The sequence below is a fragment of the Lutra lutra genome, chromosome 7 (assembly GCF_902655055.1).
Source record: "Lutra lutra chromosome 7, mLutLut1.2, whole genome shotgun sequence".
In the NCBI taxonomy this organism is placed as follows: domain Eukaryota; kingdom Metazoa; phylum Chordata; class Mammalia; order Carnivora; family Mustelidae; genus Lutra; species Lutra lutra.
In genome coordinates, this window is record NC_062284.1 from 116,139,447 (window position 1) to 116,161,904 (window position 22,458).

Below are 22,458 nucleotides of genomic sequence, written 5' to 3' on the forward strand. Positions count from 1 at the left end.
AAAGAGGGAATCCTTTTTTTTTTCCCTCTTCATGGCCAGACCTCCGCAGATGTCCTTACGTGGGTGTGCTGACTCTGGCCTGCATGTGTGGGCTTCAGGGAGAAGACAGGTGCCACAGGGCCCGGACCGCAGGATGGGTGCACATGGCGTCCTAGCAGACGCAGGGCAAAGCGTTTGGCCAAACACACACACTGTACCCTCTTTGAGGAATAGGCTGCGTCTAGAAAATTGTTTCCATGCCTCAGACTATTTTGGCCCACTCAATACAATTGGGCCAACAATTTTCTACTTAATGCAGATGGAAAATCGCCGATTTCCTGCCCTAACCAGCGAGGGATGTCAATCATTGCATTTTCAGTAAGAGGGGCTTCTTTTCAGTTGGCCCTACTGACTGGATATGGCTCAGAGCACGGCAGTGGCGGGATGTAGGGGAGATGGGGAGTGGAGGTGAGGGGCAGTGACTGGAACCTTCACCAAGGGAGTTCTGTGGAGGGAAGTTTTGTAAAAATCTGGTCAGGATTATTGCCGGGAGATCATGGTTCATCTCACTGATACTGCGATATCAGTGACATTGACGTGAAGCAAACACCACTGGACGTGTATGTCCGTTCTTTGTATATAATGTCCCCAGACATGTATACAGTACATGTATATACATAACCATATGGTTACAGCTGCAGGCTTTGCCAGCTCTTTGAAAGAAACCAACCACGATACGTTCTGAATGTCTGTGTTTTGTGTTTCCCTTTTACCCAAGGTTCAGTCACCGACAAGCCCTTGAGCCAGGGTAACTCAGGAAGGAAAGGTGAGTAGAGTTTTATGCTCTATCCAAATGTTTGCTTCTAAAGCCAGTCCAAGAAGAGTTCTAGACAAGATGGAAGGAGCCTGGGTGTAGGCTAAAAGTCCCCCCACAGAAAATCTCCATTCCTATTCTAGGTTTCTTCCTAGAAGGCCTGGGAGGAGGTAAGTATGGCTCATACGGCGGTGGGGGTCCACGCTTCCAGAATTTCTGAGGGAGGTGAGTGAGCGCAGCATACAGAGCTGGCAGGGACCCTGAGAACCTTGGTTCCTGGGCCGTTCAGGCAGTCAGCTACCAGGTAGGCAGCAGGCAACCGAAAAGGATGCCAAGGCAGTCATGTCCAAGTCTGCCCCGACTCTCTTGTTTTGAACACTGGTTTGAACATCTTTGGTCCCTCGCTGATTCTCCCTAATAACTGTTCTGGTACATCAGATTTTCTTCACTAAGAGGAAACTGGCTTCACAGGCTTGCAACCCGTGCTGCTGTTGTTTTGGAATTCTTAATCATCCTGTCTTCGAACTTGTGTTCTGTTACGGAAAGCCCAGCGGGACCGGGAGCCGCGCGTGTGCGCGGCCTCGTCACCCCGTCGGCGTATCGCTTTTGTGGTGCGGGCTGTGGGGCTTCCGCTGGACGCTGCAGATTTTAATCCTTCTTACGTAGAACAACATTAAATGGAAAAATTTAAAACAAGTCAGGAGAGAGACCATGGAAGAGAGGATCAAACTGTGCAGTTCAGTGTCCTTCGTGGCACTGTTTTCCTGCTTTTTGAACAAAGGGCCTTGCGTTTTGATTCTGCATCGGGCCCTACAAATTATGCGGCTAACCTCAATTAAGGCATTTGTCTGAGTGCTGCTTAGTGGAGCAGCCAACATGAGGACTAGGTCCCTGGGCTGTGCTGACCACATTTCCAGTGTGAGACACACTGGGCTTCACCACCGGGATAACAGAGAGGGAAAGAGAGGGGGAAAGAGCGAGCGTGCTCTAGCAGCTGCAGGCAGAACCAATGCCAACGTCATTGCGTGTGTAAGCGCTCCGGGACCGCTGTTTCGGGCTTTTGGGTAAAAGCCCAGCCAGGAGATGGTAGCTGAGTTTGAGGCTTCGCACCTGTGTCTGGGCCTTGGGGACTTCATGTTCTTAAATGTCCACATGGAGCGTTGGGCCTGGGTAGGATCAGCGTGAGGTACATGGGCTTGACCTGCACCCGTGGTCGCAGGGAGACTGAGGCGAGGCTTTGGAGCCCGCCCTACATGCTTATCCCATGGGAATGGGAAGAGGAGGCAAAACCACCCTCCCTGAATGCAGGAAATGAGACTCTGGAGAATCTGCTGGGCTGAGTGCAGGTGTTCCAAGAGGACATGGAAATGGAGCATCAGAATCCCACTAGAAAACACGGACCAGTGGGCCTTCCTGCCAGCAGGAATGCCTATGGAGGTAAAAAGATGCCTTTCCAGGTCCTTCCCAGAACAGGGAGAGGCAGCCGTGCCTGTTGGCAGTTCCCTTCTAGGTGGCAAAGTGGGAGAAGGGTGTGAATGTTTCTTCCTGCAAAGATCTGAACTCCTCAACACTGTGCATGGCTTGTGTGTCTGTCTGCAATTTATTGGAGTTGCGATGGGGAGCTGCCTTCAATTTGATTTGTTGCAACTGAAGACTTCAGGAACATCGCCTCTGCTCTGGGGCACGAGATCGAGGCAAAGTAAAAGGCAATTGGCAATCGTGCAAAACCGACAGCCCAGATTTCCCCCACCAAAGGGAGCTGAAGGCGTGATGCTGAATGGAGCTCCCACGCCGAGAAGGGTGGACCGTGGGGTCTGGGATCTTAAACTGTACAGAGGAGTACTTCCCAGGTTGCTGTGGCTTTGCACCCTGTGGACAACAAAAGAAACAGACCCGTAGCCATTGCGGGCTCCTGCTGATCCAGCTGGGAGAGGACAGGGACACCTGATTCCTCCAGGGACAGTGCACGGAATAGGGGCATAGAGTCTGAAGCCTCATCGCAGAGATAAGTTGCTTAGTTTCCAGCAGCTTGCTCCCTTACACTGGATGGGCTCCTCCCTCCCAGATGGTTCTGCAGAGCCTCTCTTTGGTGCAGAGGCCCAGTGGGGGATGCTAGGGCGCCCTCGCCCCTGGAGACTTGACTTTTGCCCAGAGCCTCTCCTTCCTTTTACTTTGGAAAGGATCACCTTAGGTGCTAATCCTCTCCTCTTTGTCTGCCATGGGCAGCGCGGAGAAAAGCAGGCTCAGGCCACCTGTAGGAAGGGCCACCTGAAGCCACACCTGTCCAGGAAGCTGGAGCTGGAAGGGGGACAGGGTGCGAGAGGGCTTTTGTAATATCCTGTGTCGGCCGCCGAGGTCCCTCTCTCAGCTGCCACTTAAGAATGGAATGTGCTCCGGAGGGCAGCAGGTGGGAAGACACAAAGGCCCCTTGTCTGAGCTGGTGCCCACACGTGGGGTTTCCTAGACGGGATCTCCCTAGAGCCGGGGCTCACAGCCCTGAGGCCTGCTGCGGCCCTGGCCCTCGAGCAGGGTGAGAGGCACACCCAGCAAGGACGCCCCGGGTCTGGGTGTGAGAGTGGTGGGGGCCGCCAGGGGTGGCCGGGGGGGGGGGGGGGAGCGGGCCCAGGCCTTCCTCTCCCCACCTTCTTGTCTCAGAGCCCGCTCCACTGACAGGGCTCAGAAGGATCCGTTCTCCCTGCCTGCAAGGAATGAAAAGGTGTATTGTGCGGAGACGGAGGGTCTGGTTGCCATCCAGGAATTAGGCCTGCGGAGGAGAGGAGGAGAAGGCTGAGCAGAGGAGGCTGGGGGAGGAGGCTCCGAGAGATAGCAGGAGGAAGGGAGGAGGGAGAGAAGCCAGGCAGTAGCAGGTCACAGGCGGCTGGCCCAGACAGGAGGCCTGGCTTGAGGCTCGGGGTCCACAGGTGTGCGGCCCAAGGGGAGAAGTGGGGGAAGGAGGGAGGGAGGCGCTGTTATCTTACCCAGATGCACGTGCTCTGGGAGGGGAGGAGGGTCAGAACTTCAGACTATTTACTTAATCCCTTGGAATGTCCTTTCCTCGCTCTGTTCTTTGGGCCCCTTGTGTTTAACGGACCCCTTTATGGGAACATGTGTGGTAATTAACACGTGCAGCGTAGGTCCCGGGCCATGTGTTTGAGTTTCAAATATCCATTGATCTGGGGCACTCCCATCCTGGCTCCCCTCCCCTTCTTTTCCTTTGGTCCTTGCCCTTGAAGAGAGATGCAAGGGGGTGGTGTATTTGGGGAGCTGGGGGGCACACGTGCCTCCACATGTGTTTTATTGATGCTTCAGAGGACGATCAGAGGAGAGGAAGAGGGCTGCCAGCAGCCCCTTGAGCTCTGCCTATCTGCTGCTAAGAACAGTAGAAGGCTGCAGAAGCTGAGGTAGAGATGGATTGGACAGCTGGGACATGGCTGGGGAGCAAAATGTGTTTCGAGATCGTGAATTTACCCTGAGTGGATTTTCCTGAGGTGCCTGTTTTTGTGGTCTTGATGAGAAGGAACGTGGATGATTTGGGGAGCGTAGGAGCAAAGTCGGGGGCAGCTCCTGGGCAGGATTGCTTGTGAGGTGCGGGAGGGGAGTTCTCAGCCTCCTGGGGAAGACCTTGGGGTGTAGAACAATGAAGTGGGAGAATGGGTGGAGAGCACTTGTGAAATTCTTTCCTGGCCCTTCTCTGGGAGCTTGCTTCTTCTGAGCACCCAGGACCCTGGAGATTCCCGGCTGATGCTTCAGTAATCTGCGAGGGAAGGTTGAGGACCATGAGGGGTTTTCTGCAGTTTGCATATTTCCTACTTGTAAGATGTCTGGGATTTAGCCGTTTAAGGAAAGTGAGAGAAAAAAAGAAACCTTAGCAGACTCTGCTTGCATTTTCTGCATGGACTTCTGTATTCGTCGAGCCAGTGGTAGAGAGGGGCAGAGCTCCCCAAACCCAGCCCACCTTGAATCCCCCAAGAGCTGCTCTGTACCCTGTGCTCTTAAGTAAAGAGTGAGTCATAGTTATTTGTCTCAGGGTCTCTTTCTCTGTCTCCATTTTTAGACTCTCTTGGAGTCTGGTCTACAGGTTGGTGTCAGCTTGGACAACCTGTCACTCAGGTGATGGGTTCAGCAGCACGCTTACTGAGGGCTGAGGGATGTGCTTCGGGCAGGGGTGATGGGCCGCAGGCATCCCAGACGGCGGGGACGGCGTGGCTCCCAGCCCTCCTGTGGTCAGCACACCCGAATGAGGTTCGCCTCACTGCCCTGAGCTGCACATCTCGGGCTGTCTCAGGATCTTCTAAACGTGGAGCGGCCCTCCTGCTCAAATGACTCTACCCTAGTCTCAGATTCCCCTCTTTTCATCTCACCCAGCACAGAGGGAGAGGCAAGCTCAATAGCTGACTTGTCAGCGTGGTTGTCAGATGGCAACAGTCTGATTCCCTACCATCTGGGGTTGGACGTAGTGGGGATGGGCAGCTGATGACCTCAATGGGTTGGCCTCTGCTCACACTGGATTTCCCCAGGGAGATGCGGTCATTTGAATACAGCACCTGCTGAGACAGAAGCGGGCCTAGGCAGCTCCAGACCCATGGGAGGCAGCCTTTTGCTGTCTGTGTGTGTGTGGCTGCTGCCTGCTGGGGCCCTGAGCCATGCTGACCAAGCCCGGCATGTCAGGGTACCAGCTTTGCAGTGTAGACAGGTGTGCGTGGGTATGCTCGAGCGCACGTGCATGTGCCCTGTCTCCTTCCTTCCTCACTCCCCAGCTTGGCTGCATGTGCTCAAGCCCTGTCCTCCACCCAGTCCCCATGCTGGGGTCTCTGAAAGAAAGTTATGCGTGGAGGATTCCAAATGAAGAGTTTGAATCCCATCCAAGGACTGGAGAGGAAAGGGGTTTTAGGGATCTGGAAAAGCCTCCTAGTCGTGGATTCTTTTGCGTCCCTGGTGTTATGTGTAACCTCTGGTGTTTCTACTTGGTTTCTCATTCTTTCATTCAACAAATATTTACTGAAAGTTTCCTAAGTGCCAGGCTTGTTACGATCACTGAGGACCCAACAACAAGGAACATGATAAGAGCTCGGCCTTGTGGAACTCCCGTTCTAATGGCCCTTAGCCTCTTTCTTAGAGAGGTTCCCTTCAGGGGGAGGGAAAGCCTCCCCAGGAGGCACAGGCTTCTAGGTGCTGGGAAGCTGTCACCTCTGCTGGGAGGCAAACCAGGTGGCCCCTCCACACAGCCTTGCTTGGTAGTTCCCAAGGCCAGAGCCTCGAAGGAAAGACCCTTGGCAAAGGTGCCTGGGATGAGCATGGCCCATTGGCAAGTTCTTTTTTTATTTTTAATCTAAATTAAATTAGCCAACATATAGTACATCATTAGATTCGGATATAGAGTTCAATGATTCATCAGTTGTGTATCAGTTGTGCTTATCATATCACGTGCCCTCCTTAATGCCCATCACCCCGTTGTCCCATCCCCCACCCACCTCAGCAACCCTCGGTTTGTTTTCTGTACTTAAGAGTCTCTTGTGGTTTGTCTCCCTCTCTGATGACTTGCCATTCACATTCTTGATCCCACTGCCTGGTACCTTTGTGGGGTCCCCCACGTCCAGGTGAGGACTCAGAGATTGTCAGGCCATTGAGAATTTGTTCATTGGCTCGCTGTCCCTTGATTGAGTTCAGTTCCAGGCCTGACCCAGGAACGCAGATGGAAGCAGAGATTTCTGCGTGTGCACACAAAAGTCTCTGGGCCACATCTGAGCCCCTGTCTCCAGCTCAGAGCACCACGCAGCTCCTGGGGGAGAGGCTGACGAATCACCACTCTCGGGTCCTGCTGTACCAATTCTGTGCCAGCTGAAAGAAAACAGAGACCCAGAAGCTGCTTATTTGAAAGTCTACATGGAAAGGCAATGGAGATAGAAGAGCTAAAACATTTTTAAAATGAAAAATTAAGTGGGAGGTATCACTCTGATTTCTTTTAAAAACAAAGAAATCTTTCATGCTTTATTCCCCCATGACCCTTGATAAAGTTTCAATTCATGCTTCCCTGTATTCTTCTGAACAAATGCTATGACCTCTCCCTTTTTAAAAATGTTTGTCTCATTTCCTTTTTCTTAAAAAAAAAAAACTTCTTTTTTTTTTTAGAGTAGTTTTAGCTTCACAGAAGAATTAAGAGGAAAGTACACAGATTTCCCATACAGCCCCTGCCCCCACACAGGCAGAGGCGCCCCACTATCAACGTGTACGCCAGAGTGACACATTCGTTATAATCAGTGAATCTTCACTGACCTGTTATCATCATCCAGGACCCATGGTTTACATTAGTGCCCACTCTCGGTGTTGTCATTTCTGTGGAAATGGACAGGTGTATAATGGCACGTGTCCACCATTTCAATATCACACAGAGTATTTTCGCTGTCCTAAAAATCCTCCATGCTCTCCAGTCCTGGCAAACCCTGCTCTTTTTACTGTCTCCATAATTTTACCTTTTCCAGAATGTGACGAAGTTGAAATCATAATACCCTGGTGAAGACCTACAGTCTCTAGTAATCAGTACAGTGTGGTGTCGGCCAAGGGATAGACACATAGATCAGTGGAGCAGAGCAAGGAACACAGAGAAAGGCCTTCACAAGGCTGGCAAACTGATGGGACAGAGACAGAAAGCAGTTCTGAGGAAGATGGCGTTGTAGCGACTGGACATCTGTAGGCAAAAACAAAAACAAGAAACCCTAAGCCCTCAACCCAAACCCCATTTTCTTACACAAAAATGAATTCAAAGTGGATCTTGGACTTAAATGTAAAATGTAAAACTATTAAAACTTTTAAAAGAAAACATAGGAGGAGATTCTCAGAAACCATAGGTAGATGAGTCTAAGCTTTTTTGTCTTAGAACTATGATTATAGTTTATAATTTAAAATTTGTGAAATCTGACCTCATCAAAATTAAGAACTTGCTCTGAAAGATCTTGTTAAGAGAACAAAAAAAGTATAGACTGGGAGGAAATACTTACCAACCACATATCCAGTGTAGGACTTCTATCTGGAACATGTAATGAGCTCTCAGAAACTCAACCTGTTGAAAAGCAGTTCCATTTAAAAATGGACAAAATCCATGAATAGACATTTTACCAGAGCTCAGATGCAGAAGGCAAATACACACATCAAAAAGATGTTCAACATCATTAGCCATAAAGAAATGCCAATTAAGATCATGAGAGTATATCACTACACACCCACTAGAATAGCTAAAATTAAGAAAAAAAAAATAGTGACAATACCAAATGGTGGTAAGGCTGTGGAGAAACTGGATGATTCACACATCATTGGTAAAAATGTAAAACGATACACACTCTGGGAGATATACTTTGGAAGTTTGTTTACAGAGTGAACAACAAAACAAACACTTATCCTATAATCTAGCAATGGCACTCCCGAGCCTTTATTCCAGACAAATGAAAACTTGTGTGTACTCTAGAACCCAAATGTGGATGATCACAGTAGCCTTATCTGTGGTAGCCGAAGAGGAAAACCACTCAGATGTCCTTCTGTGGGTGAAACACAGCTCGGTGCCTCCACCCCGTGGAACATGATCTAGCGGTAAGAGGGCACAACCCGTCCGTGTGTGCAAACCACGACTTGGATAGACCTCAAAGGCATTATGCAGAGTGAGAGAAGCTGGTTTCAAAAGGTAACTTCCTGCATGATTCCATTTAAATAACATTCTAGAAAAAGACAAGATTGTAAAGATGGGGAAAGGATCAGTGGTGGCCAGGGGTGAGAGATGGGGTGGAAGAGGGCACGTGTGATGATCAAGGGGCCGTAGAGGGAGATCTTCATGGTGATGGAATAGTTCTGTCTTTTAATTGTGGCACACGAATTAGCACGTGGATAGAATTGCATAGAAATACCCCCCTCCCCGACACACATACACACATGAGTACACGTAAAACTGGCGGAATGTGGATGAGGTCCATGGATGACCCCCCCCGTCAATGTTCTGACTCTGATATTGTCCAATGAGGTAACCTACATATTTGTAGGTTGCCTATATATTTAGGTTCGCTATGACAATGTTACCATCGAGGGAAACTGGGCAAGATGTACATGGAACTTCCCTGTATTATTTTTGAAGTTTCCTGGAAATCTATCATTTTTTTCAAAATAAAGAGTTTAAAAAAACCTAGCCCAGTTCTCTTTGTGAACCCAGCTCGGAACTGACTCTGCTGCTGGTGGTTCCTCCTCTCCCTTCCTCCCCCCTTCTCCCCCCTCCTCTCCCTCCTCCTCCTCTTTCTTCTCTTCTTCTTCCATGTCTGGTCTATTTTTTTCACCAGCATCATGTTTTTGCTCTTATTCAGGGGAATGTGGAGCTTGAGGATGTAGGGAATTGTTTGCAAAAAAACCCAAAAAAACAAAAAAAAAACAACCCAGCTTTGAGCTTGTTTCTACTTCTTTTGGGAGGGAGTGTGCAGGTGGGTAGACGGAATGTAAAACACTGATCTCTTGCTCTGGAAAGGACCCAAGGTGCCCAGATAGCCCCTGTTCTCAAAGGTCAGGATTAGGAAAGCTCATAGTACATTTCTGAGCCTCATTTTTCCTGGGACATGCATCTCAGGAAATGTTGACTAAAATTCCATCCTCCTCCTCACATGATTTGGGCCAGGGTCTTTTTTTTTTTTTTAAGTTTTTATTTATTTATCCGACAGACAGAGATCACAAGTAGGCAGAGAGGCAGGCAGAGAGAGAGGAGGAAGCAGGCTCCCTGCTGAGCAGAGAGCCCGATGTGGGGCTCGATCCCAGGACCCTGGGATCATGACCTGGGCCGAATGGGCCAGGGTCTTAAGGGACTTTTGCAAAAGGCACCTGTGTCTCCCTGTGATGCCCAGAATACATCATTCCGATTTCCACACTGGGTCCCTGAGTCACAAGCTGAGGCGGCTGGTGGCTCTGGCATAAATGTGGTCCCGTCAAAAGCAAGAACCTTCCAGTACTTCCGCCAGGCTGAAGTTTCTCTCCATGTCTTTGTAAAAGACGACCAATGGCGGTCTAAAAGAATTCACAAGGGAGGGTGGCCGGTGATGGACATGGCTTGGGCAGAGCCCAAGATTCGAAGGGGGCTTGGGATCGTGGAGAGACCTTCCGAATCTCGGGGAGGGGGGGCAATTTCTTTTTTCCTCATTCTCCAAGGCTCCTCAGTCTCAGAGACCCCAAGAGCTGCCATTAATACAGATTCCTCCTCTGGCCCCTTTGACACATTTGCTTTTGAAGGACCTGGAAGAGAAAGCTCTTTGTATGTGGTCAGAATAAACTCATTGTACACCCGAACAATTAACTCCTCGGCGGACTCGCCAGCCCCTTGAAAGGCCGGGCCCTGCTTCCCTGGACCTCTTGGGCTCTATTCAGTCCCTTAAGCACACCAATGTTTTAGAGTTTTTGTTTTGTTTTGTTTGTTATTCTGAAAAGTCTTTCGCTGAGAATAGTCAGAGCAGATCAACATTTGTCCTCAGCCTGCATTTATCTCTACTTGCCAGAGAATGTCAATCAGGAATCAAAAAGCCAAACAGAGGAGGCTTTGAACGGTGTCATCGGGGGTCGAAGTGACTTCCAGCTGTCTGTGCGTGGGCCAGACCTTCTCACAGGGCAAGGAATTGTGCTGTCACACAAACCCACTGTCCGGACAGGCTCGCGGAACCCGTGCTGGGGGTACGGCTTTGTGGGGCTGCACCTTAAGAAAGAGACAGGGTTGGGGGTTGGAGAAACTGGAAGGCCAAACTCCAGGACCCTGAGCCTGGGCAGTTTCCAGAGCTGCTCCCTGCCTCTGGGCCCAGAACAAATCACTTTCTTCCTCTGCGACGCCATCTCTTTTTATCTGCCCGGTGACCTCCTCTGTGCTGGCCATTGGTGAGACTAGATGAGGAAAGCCACCTGCCAGAAAGGGAGTCTTGCAAAACGTGGTCTCATTATTGCAGATCTTGACATCATCCTTGAGAAATTCTGTCAGCTTTGCCTCATCCATTTAGTCATAAATGTAAGCTTGCCTTTTTTTAAAAAAAATTTTTGTTTTATTTTTTATTTTGCTTTTTATCCCCTCCCCACTGTTTCTGAATTTACATTTTTCTCTCTGTAAGAAAAACGATAATCTTCGAATTGGCGTTTGCAGTGTCCTCTCCTCTTCTTGTTCTGGAAGAGTGTACTGGTGTTAAAGAGGACTAACGGCCTACTATGTGAGGTCCAAAAGCACCACCAACGATGAGCACGAGATATCACATCACCATGAACTTATGTGCTGAGATTGAGATACATTTTTCTTTAAAATATGTGGGAGTCTCCCTGCCAATTAAGGATCACTGAAATAATTCAGTGGCTGCTGCCTGAGGTTGAATCTGAGATGACATTGGTACTCTAACAGCTTTACTGAAGCATGATTATATACCATAAAATTCACCCATCATAAACATACAGTTCAATGAGTTTAGCGCATTTAGAGCATCGTGTAGCCATTACCAGTGAACATTTCCATCACTCCAAAAGGAAACCGTGGACCGACTTCTGGTTACACCCCACTGCCTCCTCCAGCCCTGGGCACCTGCAGATCTGGACTCTATAGACTTATCTTTACTAAGCTTTTCATCTAAGTGGAATCCTACAATATGAGCATTTGTACATGGCTTCTTTCATTTAGTCTAATGTTTTTGAAGTTTATCGATAGCGTCACTTGTATTCAGACTTCATTCTTTTTCGTCACTGCGTAGTATTCCATGATAGGGCCCTATCACCATCTGTGGCCTATTCACCAGTTGACAAACATTTGGGTTGTTTCCAGTTTTGAGGCTCTCATAAGTGGTGGTGTTATGGACCTCTGCACACATGTCTCTGGGTGGACATGTTTTTCTTTTTCTTGGACAGATTCCCAAGAGCGGAATTTCTGGGTCGGCTGGTAAGTTTATGTTTCACATTTCAAACAAATTGCCAAACTGTTCTCCAGCATGGCTACTCCATTTTCTATTCCCACAGCAAGGAATGAGGGTTTTCGTCTCTCTACACCCTGGCCAACATTTGGTATTAACTATTTTTAAAATCTTAGCTATTCTAGTAGGTACATAGTGGTTTTAATCTGTATTTTCTTAATAACTAATCGTGTTGAGCATCTTTTCAGGCATCCTTCAGCTGTCCGTGCATCTTCTTTGGTGAAATGTCTACTGCAGTATTTTGTTCATTTTAAAATCAGGTTGTTCATCTTCTTACTGAGTTGAAAGGTTTACTTTTATTTTTTTTTAATTTAAAAACTTTGATAGGATTTTAATTTTGTAAATCCAATTTGAAGAGTAAGCAGTTGGTTAAGATGGTTTATACTCATAGCATTCATACCTTTAAAGTCCTTGCTCCTGAGCCTTTAAATCTTTAGTCCTGCACATTGTCCCAAGACTGGGGAGGCAGGCACCCTTCATTTCAGAAGAAGCTGTCACTACCCAGAGAAGAAAGGTGAGGGGCTCAGGTTACCCATTTTTTGGATGTAAAGCCAGGATATGGAGTGTGCCCCCACTGGAGACAGGGAGAATAAGGGGAAGATTTCTCTCTCCCCAGGGCTCAGTGTGGGGCCTGGTATTGTCCCAAGGCCTGCCAGGAAGCCGAACTGATGTGGACCTTGGACCCAGGCCTTGGACCTGTGTTTGGTCGAAGGGTGTGCTTGTTTGCTGGGTTGGGAGCCAGGGGCCCAGGTGCCCGGAGATGATGGTCAGAGGGTCCTGTTGGCTTTGGCTAGGCTTCTCATCCTTTGGGCAGCTGAAATTCACAGGTGGTTCTCCTGGCAGTGGGGCACCTTGTCTTTTCTCACTTCATAAAGATTTCTGTCTAGGGCCTCCACTGTGGCGGTCCAGCTGTACCTCCTCACCCTTGGTGACCCCGCCCGGCAGGAAGATTCACTGCCCACACGTGCCTTCAGGCGCTTTGGGCTCTGGGCCTGCGTCTGGGCAACCGTGGAGGTCCTGGGCCTGTACAAGTGCCAAACTTTCCCGGGAGACTGGAAACACTCCTTCCTCCCCTGGGGCAATGGACCTTTGCTGATCGATACACCAGATGGGCAGCCCCAGACTCTCATCGGATTGGTGGGAGGAAGCTGCAGAATGTTCTCTGTTACCCTGCTCCAGAGAGAGCTACGGCTCTTGGAATATGGGGGGATTTTTAGTTGAATATTAAAATCTCGCAGGAGCCATTTTTCACTTGGGTTCTCACCATTGTCCCTCCGGGAATGTTTGATTTCTCCCTTTCCCTTTGTGGCCCTGGAGGCCTCTAAAGTGAAGCCACCCTGGATGGAGGGCCTGAGCCCATGGGGCCGGGCTCCTTAGACTGTGAATTCTGTATCCCGAGGAGCAACCAAATGTGCCTTGCAGCTGCCACAAGCCTTCTTTCAGTGGCTCATTGAATTCAGTGGAAAGAGGTGTTAATAGAGTCAGGGGAAGTGATGCTATTAAAAAAAGCGACATTGTGTGGTTCTGCTCTGTGTTTATTCTCCTTCAATGACTTCCAGATCAAACTTACACGGTTGTGCATCAAAAGATGCCTGTTCTGGACTCCGGTTGGAGGCAAACAAGCTATCCAGCAAGTTCACTCCTCTCCCCCTGCCCGCATCTTGTTCCTAAGGATAATTGCCAGCTGGTGCAGGGTCGCCTCAGCCCCGGTAGGAGCTGGGTCTTGGTGTAAGCAGAGGAGAATAATAGCAGGGTCATGTGTCACCCGACGGTGGGGCTGCTGGCCTCAGCCTCTGGCCATGATTAGGGTTTCTCTAGAGCTCCAGTCTGAAGATCCCAAGGGTGGGGTGTGAGTCTGATGCTCAAGAAAGGGATCAGAACTCTGTGTTTTTCCTCCCTCCCTGATAAGATGCAGGGAAGTCGGCCAAAGGTTTTGGGAGCTCCAAATGGCAGCGGGTGGTGGGGGGTTTGTTATTAAGGCTGATCTGACTGGCGTCGCAGAGACTCTCTGAGAACTTGCTTTCTCCATAGTTAATGAACTCGGTGGAGGAGATTAAGAGGTATAACCTTCCAGCTATAAAATAAATAAGACATGGGGATGTAGTGTGCAACACAGGGACTATATCCAGTAATACTGTGACACCTTGGTGCTGTGAGAGAGGGAACTAGACTTACTGGGGTGATCATTTTGTAACGAACATGAACACCAACTCACTATGTTATACACCTGAAACTAATACAATAGTGTATGTTGATTATTCTTCCATTAAAATAAATAAATACCAGTTATTATACCAGTTATAATAACTGGTATTTATTCTTCTTAAAAATAAGAACTATTGGCAAAACAAACAAATATAAATAAATACATAGCAGTTAAATGAATAAAATGACCAAAAAATAGTTAGTGCTTGGAGAATGTAGTGTTCAGTTGTACAAGATCTCTGGGGGATGGTGTAATCATCCCACTGCCTGAGACCACCGGGGCTCTTCTCCCCCCACCCCACCCCACCCCCGCCCCTGTCCAGGGAGAACACAGAGAAATCTCTAAACTATGCAATCTCAATGGAGGCAGAGATATCAAGAAGGGGAAGTTGGTTGGGGGTGGGAGGAGGCAGGGGGACAAAAGAACTCTTGTTCTTTTTTCATATAAAGCACAGATACACATATAGTACAGAAGCAGATATACATTCAGTGTCTGTGTTATGAATATTTCATTAGGAAGGCGATTAGGAAGAAAAAGTCTAAAAATGCTCTTTAGCTGGGCAGTAATGAAAACAAGTTGAGAGACACTGACCTGCACTGAGGCTTTGGGGGCTCTTGATGGAAGTAACCCAGAGTCCTGAAGGGCGGCAAAGTCTACACTCACTCCTGCCCTGCAGACAGTCTTGCTCTGCAGAGCCGCCGACTCTGCTGGGACCCGGTGCGTTAGGACCTTGTTTCTGGGAACTTCGTGCTCCCGTCCTCTACTGTAGAAATTTCAAAGCCAGTCGAGGCTTCAGTTTCTCACATCCCCTTCTATCTTGCTTGCCCCCCACCTCTCCCTGGGAATGGGTGGGCACGGTGTTTCGTACTTAGAAGTATTCTAGGGATTCCTGATTCTCTCCAGTTCAGCATACTGGAGAGAGGATGGTCCTTCCTGCCTTTTCTTCCTTTTTAGGGGAAGATAGAGAAATAGCTAGGTGTTTGGGAGGGAATACAGCACAGCCTCTTGTTTTCCGGAAGCTCTTCAATGAGGGCCACTAGGTACTCGGCTGGTACCTTTCACAAAAGGGCAGGAAGGAACTGGGGACACCAGGATTTGAGGCCACAATGTATGCCAGCCTTACCCTGACATGCCTGGCCCAAAGCTCAGGGCTGCTGGGGAAGGTACACACCCACCCCCACACCCCAGCTTTCTTGTGGGGAGGACCACGGCTGATAGTCATCATGCCGGGTCATGCGGGTTGATGAGGAAGGGCCTTCCAAGACCATGACAGTTGAGTTCCCTTTTGTCCCACCGCTGGGATGGTGAACATACACCTGGATTTGTCTTACTGTTGGTGTCTCTCTGTGGTTCTTTTTTTTCTTCCTTTCTTTCTTTCTTTCTTTCTTTCTTCCTTCCTTCCTTTCTTTCTTTCCTTTCTCTTTGGTCTCTTCATTGGGACTTGGCCGGGCCATGTGCAAACCCCAACCATTCAACAGTGCTGGAGAGTAGATAGTATTTACCTCAATAATGGTAGTCTCTTTTCGATTCTTTTTAACCCTCAATTCAGATGACGGGTCGAAGCCGACACCCACGATGGAGACTCAGCCCGTGTTCGACGGAGATGGTAAGCTCTTGTATCACTTCCGACTCGTATACTCCCACCCATTTTTAGATTTGAGGAACATCTTTTCTTTGGATGTTTGTATAAACTTTATTATTGTTTTTTTTTTTTCTTTTTTAATTTCAGTTTTTCCCAGGTTAGGCTGGGTTGTTTTAACCTTTAAAAAAAAAATGCAGATCCTCCCAGGAACTGGTACACTCTCTACTTCTAGAAAGGCCCTCTGTTCTAGCCAGGCTTCCTGCCTGGCTGCTGATGTCCAACAATAACACAGCCTAGATGGACCCTTTGAGCTGCCAAGACCAAAGAGCCATGGCTAAGAAAGACAGGCCAGCACTGTCCCTTCAGTAGATGAACCAACACTTACAAGTCCCTTCTCTGTGCCCACCATTGTGGTAGGCCTCTGGGGGACCAAGAAGGAGTAGTTGAGATGAAGTCTTTGCTCTCAAGACAATGGCAACTACTGGAGAGCTTTAGATGTTAAATTATATGGTCTTAGTTTTTATTGTAGTGGACGTTTTTGGGAGAAAAGAGATCACAGTGGTCTGGGGGAAGACTATGTGAAGAGATGGGACCCGGGCTGGATCGTGAAAGGGGAAGGGAAAAATCAGGGCAGTGGGGGAACTGGTAGGGACAGAGAGGGAGAGTATGGTGAGGCTGGGGTATAGTAGGACAGTAGGAGGAAAGAGATTGGTTAGTGGACCTAGTTTGACAAAGTTGGACCTTGAGAGCATTTGAGAGGGAATTCTAGGGCAAGAGACATAGTATTGCTGGTAGGAAGATAGAGGCTGAATGTCCCTGGGGGTATGAGGGCTAGATAGGAGGAGTGTGGGGGGCAGAAGGCTGGCCTCTATTTGAGTTTGAGCTGCTCATGGCCTACATTCTTCAGGGCACTTTGCCATATACTCCAGGCTCCCATGAGGGGAAGTAGGAAGCTTGGCAAAATGCAGTTTCTAGAAAGTCTGACACCGGGGTTCGGCTATCAGTGCAATACACAGCAAACTTTGAGCAGCTTTCAGCTGAGTGTATCCAGACCTGGATCATGAGACTGGATTGGGAGACAGGAATAAAAAGAAATTATGCCACTGGTCAGTACTGTGCCTACGGATGTCCCAAGCAGAGGCCCACCTCTAGGTAGAAGGACTGACATGTGAGCTCTCCTTTACAACTGGTCATTTAGTGGAACATACATACGTATGTTTATGCCTAGAAATTCAGATGTTTCTGTGATCCACAAATCTCCTGGATTTTTGGCAAGTTGGGGATCTCGAGGGATCAGATGGGAAATGGAGACCATGTTACCTTGGGAGATCACCCCAGCAATCTCACTGAAGGACTCATCACTCTTGAGTTCAGGGTCCTCCCGATTCTCATACCACTTGTCCATCGTGTGACCCAAGCCCCAAAGGGCTAGAGATCTCCCCCAAGCTCTCTGGATGGAGGAGTCAGCCTGTGTCCCTGAGAAACCATTAGGAAGGATATTAACGCACACATTGGACTCACCACTTTCCTTCCATGTGGAACAGAGTCTCAGCAAGCTGAAATCTGCTGTGGCTCAGCCGTTTCCTCCAAAATGGTCTCTGTGGTTTGCTTGGCATTCATTTGTTGATTTATCCCCTTTAAATCTTCTTCCAGGGAAGCAGCTGAGAGAGACTTGGCTTGGCCCATGCTCCTCACCTCCTGGGATAATATTTTTATTCCTGGATGGAGCAGCTCAGCGCCTCTGGACTTAGACCACTCTGCCTCTGAGCAGGGGAGGCCCTGGTTGGCTCCTATGAGCTGGCGGGGAGAGGAGCTTCCGTAGTGAGAAGGGAGAGGTGTTGGGACAAAGTGGATGTGAAATGAGGAAGAAAGCTCAAAGCCTTGATGCCTTAGGCTTTAGAAAAAGTTCCTGAAGCCTGGGGGCTACCCTCTAAGTTAACCACTCCCTTTGCCCAGATTTTCTCACTTCTTCTTCTTCTTTTTTTTTCCTGCCCCAGAAATTACAGCTCCTACTCTGTGGATTAAGCACTTGGTAATCAAGGACTCCAAACTGAACAACACCAATGTAAGGAATTCAGGTAAATAATCTGCCTGGGATTGTGTATGTGCCCGAATCGCCTGCAGTTGTCCCACGGTTGCTCTGTGACTACCCACTGTATGGGCTTGGGCAAGTCATCTAACGTGTCTTGTCTTCAACTTCTATAGCTATAAAGTAAGATTAGATGAGTGAATCCCTTCCAACTTTAATTTTCTTCAATTAGTAGCTCAGGTATCATCTTTCATGAGGAGCTGATCTTTTAGCAAAAAATCTTTTAACTATATGTTTTTCTGTTTTAATTGACTCTCTACATGCCATGCAGAAGAATTTGAAAAAAATTGACCTGGCATGGAAATGTTGGACCTCAAGGCTTAGGAGACTTGGTTCTATGTATTTTTTTTTAAAGATTTTCTTTTTAAGATTTTATTTATTTATTTGAGAGAGAGAGAGAGAGCATGAGAGGAGAGGTCAGTGGGAAGAGCAGACTCTCTGCCGAGCAGGGAACCTGATGTGGGACTCTGTCCCGGGACTCCAGGATCATGACCTGAGCCGAAGGCAGTTGCTTAACCAACTGAGCCACCCAGGAGCCCCGGTTCTATGTATTTTTTAAGGCTCCAAATAATTGCTTACAGTCATGTTGTTTCTGATCTCATCTTTTGAGGGTTTTATGAGTGGTCAGGTTTGGTACTGGCTGAGCTCCTTGTAGAAGGGTGACGAGTTTTGGAGGGTGATCAGATTCATAGGACTCTTTCATAGATTTCGTTTATCATCAATGAAGACCAAAGTCAATAAAGTTCATTTCACCATCAGTAAAGACCAGATGTCCACCGACAGGAAAGTGTGTTAACAAAGCCAATGTGTATCTCCATCGTGGGGAAATCACCCTTCTTTTCGCCTAGGACTTCATTGTGAGAAATGCCCCTCTGCATAATTTATGCCTGCATAAATTTGGTGAATTTCATTTCAGCCATATCATTTTCTCCCTATGGATATCAAGGTCTATAAACAAACGATCCATCCCTTTGAACTGATGGGTAGTTTTAGAAGACCTTTAATTAGTGAGTGGGCTCTCATTGAGCCCCTTTAGGTGTATCCGTCTGCCAGCTCTAGCCTAAAGGTGGGAGTGGAGGAACTCAAGTGTACGAAGGAAGTTACCCATTTTGGTGACCCCGTACAGCATCGCTGGATTTTCTCTGTGATATGGGCAGGTCAGTACCTCTGCATGTGTCTGGTTCCCTGGTTGACAAAAGGTGGAGGTAGGGGATGATGGGGTGGGAAGAAGACCAGGTGAGTCCCATGGGCCAGGGTCTTGGACAGAACAGTGCCGTGGTTAAAGCACTGGTGTTGGAATCAGCAAACCTGCATTTGCTTTCAGGCTCCTGTACTTAGCGAGAGATCCAAGCAAGTGTAATAATCCTTCCAGTGCCTCAATTCTCATCTGGGGTCATGATCTTTCCCTTGAAGGACTTTGGGTAAAGGTTAACCGAGATACTGTCTATCTGGTACTTAACCAGTGCCTGGCTAAGTGGTAAACAGTAAGGACAAGAGAAGCTGAAAGTACATTAGTTATTGCGATCATCGTTGCAATAGGAAAAATGGGCATGTTAATGATACCACTTACAGTGAGAATTCTTCAATTCAAATTTCTTTGTAGAACCTTCTTCCACCTCCCCTCTTGCTGTTAGACAAATGTGATAAGTCAAAGCGACATGGTTTTGGTGCCAGTGGTCCCCCTATCCCTGGTCCCCACCTACTCCCAGCAGGTCTGCAAAGCCTTTATTTAGCGGCTTTATTGTCACTCTGTGACCAGAGGCAGCTATGACAGTCAGCGCTCTCTGAAATCCTGCAGCACCGTTTGCCTGGAACACTCACTCGACATTTAGCAGTTGCTTCCAGAAATTCCTTTCATCTACCAGTGGCTAATTTCTGTACCAAGGCTCTAAACTCTGTGAGGGCAAGGGCTTTGTTGCCTGCCTATTATATCTATTATAGAATCTAGCTCACTGTGTTTGAATGCTCTGGGGGAGGACAGAAAAGACCATCATCACCATCATCATCATCATCATCAAAATCGGAATCATCTTTTCGGATCCTGCACACCTTATGTGTGTTATCTCCTTGAAGCTTCACCACAACCCAATGAGATTAAGTGTTGTTATCACCTCCATCTGACAGGTGAAGAAATGGAGGCTGAGAGAGAGGAAGTAACTTATCCTGGGTCCCAGCTAGTAAGGGGTGGGGCTGGGGAAAGTGATTTCTCTTTGTGAACAGAGTGCTTGTGTTCTTGGGCTCTTCTCTCCAAGTGAAGTAAAGTGGTGATATGAAGCTATTTGATGTTTACTTCCGCTTGAGTTCTTCAGCTTTCCATTCCTACCTGCCCTGGATAGTTGCCAACTGGATGACTATTGGGTCTTCATGGAGTAATGGTATCCAGCCAGGTACAACCGCCTTCCTTTTATTGGTGTGACCCAGCCATCTTCATTTTTTCCTGGTTGGCTCCAGTTATGTCTGGAAGGTTAGTGTGTAGAACAGGAAAGTTCAGGGAGAGCTAAAGCTTCCCTGGGAGAAATTGAGGCCAGCAATAATTATCAGAGATCCAGACCTTAGGCATTTTCTGGTAAACTGAGGACTTTCTCCATCATGATCGAGTGGTAATACTGAGTACCTGTCGATCCTTTTGACAGAATTATATATAAAAAAGCATGGTGTCACAAAGGCATTTAGGCAGGGACTGGCAAATGGCCAGCTGCCTTTTCATGCAAATAAAGTTTTATTGGAACACAGCCACACCCACTTGTTTACATATCACCTATGGCTGTTTGGAGGCTGCAACAGCAGAGCTGAATAGTTGTGACAGAGACCGTCTGGCCTGCAAAACCTAAAATGCTTTCTATCTGACCCCTTACAGAAAGCAGTTTGTTGGCCCCTGGTCTGTGGGTCGGAATTAGAAGCATCTGGACGGGAATGTGTGCATGGGGGTGTCTTTCTCCTGGTGACTGGCCCCTCTCATAGACCAGGCAGAAGTAGGGGCCGTGCCTCGGGAGATGTTTCCCGACATGCCCAGGGAAGCCTGCATCGTCAGCTCAGGGACCTGGGGCAGCCCACGTGGCCCTGCCCTGTCCAACGTGAACCTTTACAGAGCTTCAGCATTCTGTCCTGGTGTATTCTCTCACAAATGGGATGCCGGGGAGGCTTCCTGACGTCTGGCTTTTGTGGGCAGAGCTAGGGGTCATTTTTATACAGAAGTGGTAAACCTCGTAATGGCATCAGCATGGGCTTCGGTATCAGACAAACCAGCAGACCTGGCTTCCCGTGCTGGCTTCCGGTGAGAGGCTGAGTGACCTTAAGAAAGTTCATTAGCTGTGAAACAAGGTTCTGAGTGCCTTGCAGGGTTTTTCTGAGGATTCAACAATATATGTGAAATGCCTAACACAGAGTTAGGTATATCATGAATGATTTAAAAAATAATGGCTACTCTTGGCGGAATATCTTTGAATCTTGCGCCAAGCGCTCTTCATGTTATCTCGTTTGGGTTGATGAGAAGTCAGATAACACGTTAGTGATACTCCTGTCTGGGCAGCTGGCTCTGGTACAGAGTGGAGCCTCTGGGTCAAGCCCCCGAGGCAGTTTCCCATTGGAGTTTGCCAGAAGATTCTGGGTTAGAAGAGCGTCAGCCCCCACCCATGGAAAGGGTGAAGCAGGACTCAGAAGCCAGTCTAGGTGAGCGCTCTTCCCACTCTCTCTTAGAGGCAGGAAGGCCATCCTAGTCCCTTCTACCACCCCAAACATCCTTCTTTCACACTCAGACCCTGTGACGCCAGGTTTGTTTTCTGGCCTGGGGACTGTTGATGTTGGAAAGGTTCCACTGGGCAGCTGAAGCTTTCCAATAACATGACACATATGCCTGCAGACTTATCCTGTCTCCTTCTCTCCTCCCGGGGGTGTCGATCCTTGTTTTTAAGGCTTTGTCTTATGTTCCCCGTGGTCAGTATTGTCTTTTGAGGACTTAGCAGCCTCAGCGTCGATGGGTTTGCCCCTCTGGGCTCCTGTCTCTGATTCTGGTCTCTGTTGCACCAAGAGCTCTCTTGCATTCGGGAAGACGGGATACCTGGCCAGCCGACACCCTAGAACTTGACACTAGCCATCCTCTCACATACGAGTGTTGGCCAGAGACTGTGTTCTGCTTTTAGGACCAAAGATGAACTCTTGCTGAGCTTTTGGTATCAGAAGCTGGCTACCAAAGCATTTCTTAATATAGCTAGAGTATAAGAATCTTTTTAATCATCTGCATTTTATAGAAGAGAGCAAAGAGATTAAAGAAATGATGAAAACTAGGCTTTGTCTCATTCTTCATCCCATATTTCATGTCCCACTGCTTCTAATTTTACTATGTGCAGACACTTTCCTATAGCTATGATTTATAAAAGTCTCTCTCTTTCTGTATGACAGAATTCTGTGCTTTCTTGTCTGGGAAAATACTCTCAGGAAATATGGTCGTGTGAGCCTTACCTCTTCTCTTGGAGCAGCACAGTGACGCCCTCATGGCACACAGGCCCTTTCCCTCTGCTCCCACATAGCTGGCTACCTCTTGGAGCCACTGGTGGGGTCCTTAGACTTCTCTTCTTCCTTCCCCATCCCTTTCCTTTCCTTTCCTTTCCTTTCCTTTCCTTTCCTTTCCTTTCCTTTCCTTTCCTTTCCTGCCACCTTTCCTCATTAACTTCTTTCATGATCTGATCTGGGATTTTGAGAAGGCCCTAGAACTTGACCCTGGGGGTGAAATCCAAAAGCACTTGCTTTTCCTCCCTTGCCTCTTTGCCCGATAGAGCTTCCTTCCAGACATCCCTGAATGTGGGAGCGTGTGGGAACTCTGCTTCCCTGAGACAGAGCCGT

General features: G+C 48.2%; 1 protein-coding gene across 7 annotated transcripts in view; it reads left to right on the top strand.

Moving 5' to 3' along the window:
- SMOC1 (SPARC related modular calcium binding 1) overlaps positions 1 to 22,458 on the top strand; it is a 152,105-nt gene that overhangs the window by 98,062 nt on the left and 31,585 nt on the right. For 4 of the 7 annotated variants that reach the window (XM_047737985.1, XM_047737986.1, XM_047737987.1 and 1 more), the window contains exons 5-8: positions 758 to 805; positions 937 to 963; positions 15,465 to 15,554; positions 17,528 to 17,608. In XM_047737985.1, coding sequence (XP_047593941.1) covers positions 758 to 805; positions 937 to 963; positions 15,465 to 15,554; positions 17,528 to 17,608 — 246 coding nt within the window. The remainder of the gene's footprint in view (positions 1 to 757; positions 806 to 936; positions 964 to 15,464; positions 15,555 to 17,527; positions 17,609 to 22,458) is intronic. The other 3 variants (XM_047737990.1, XM_047737989.1, XM_047737991.1) reach the window with 3 other exon arrangements.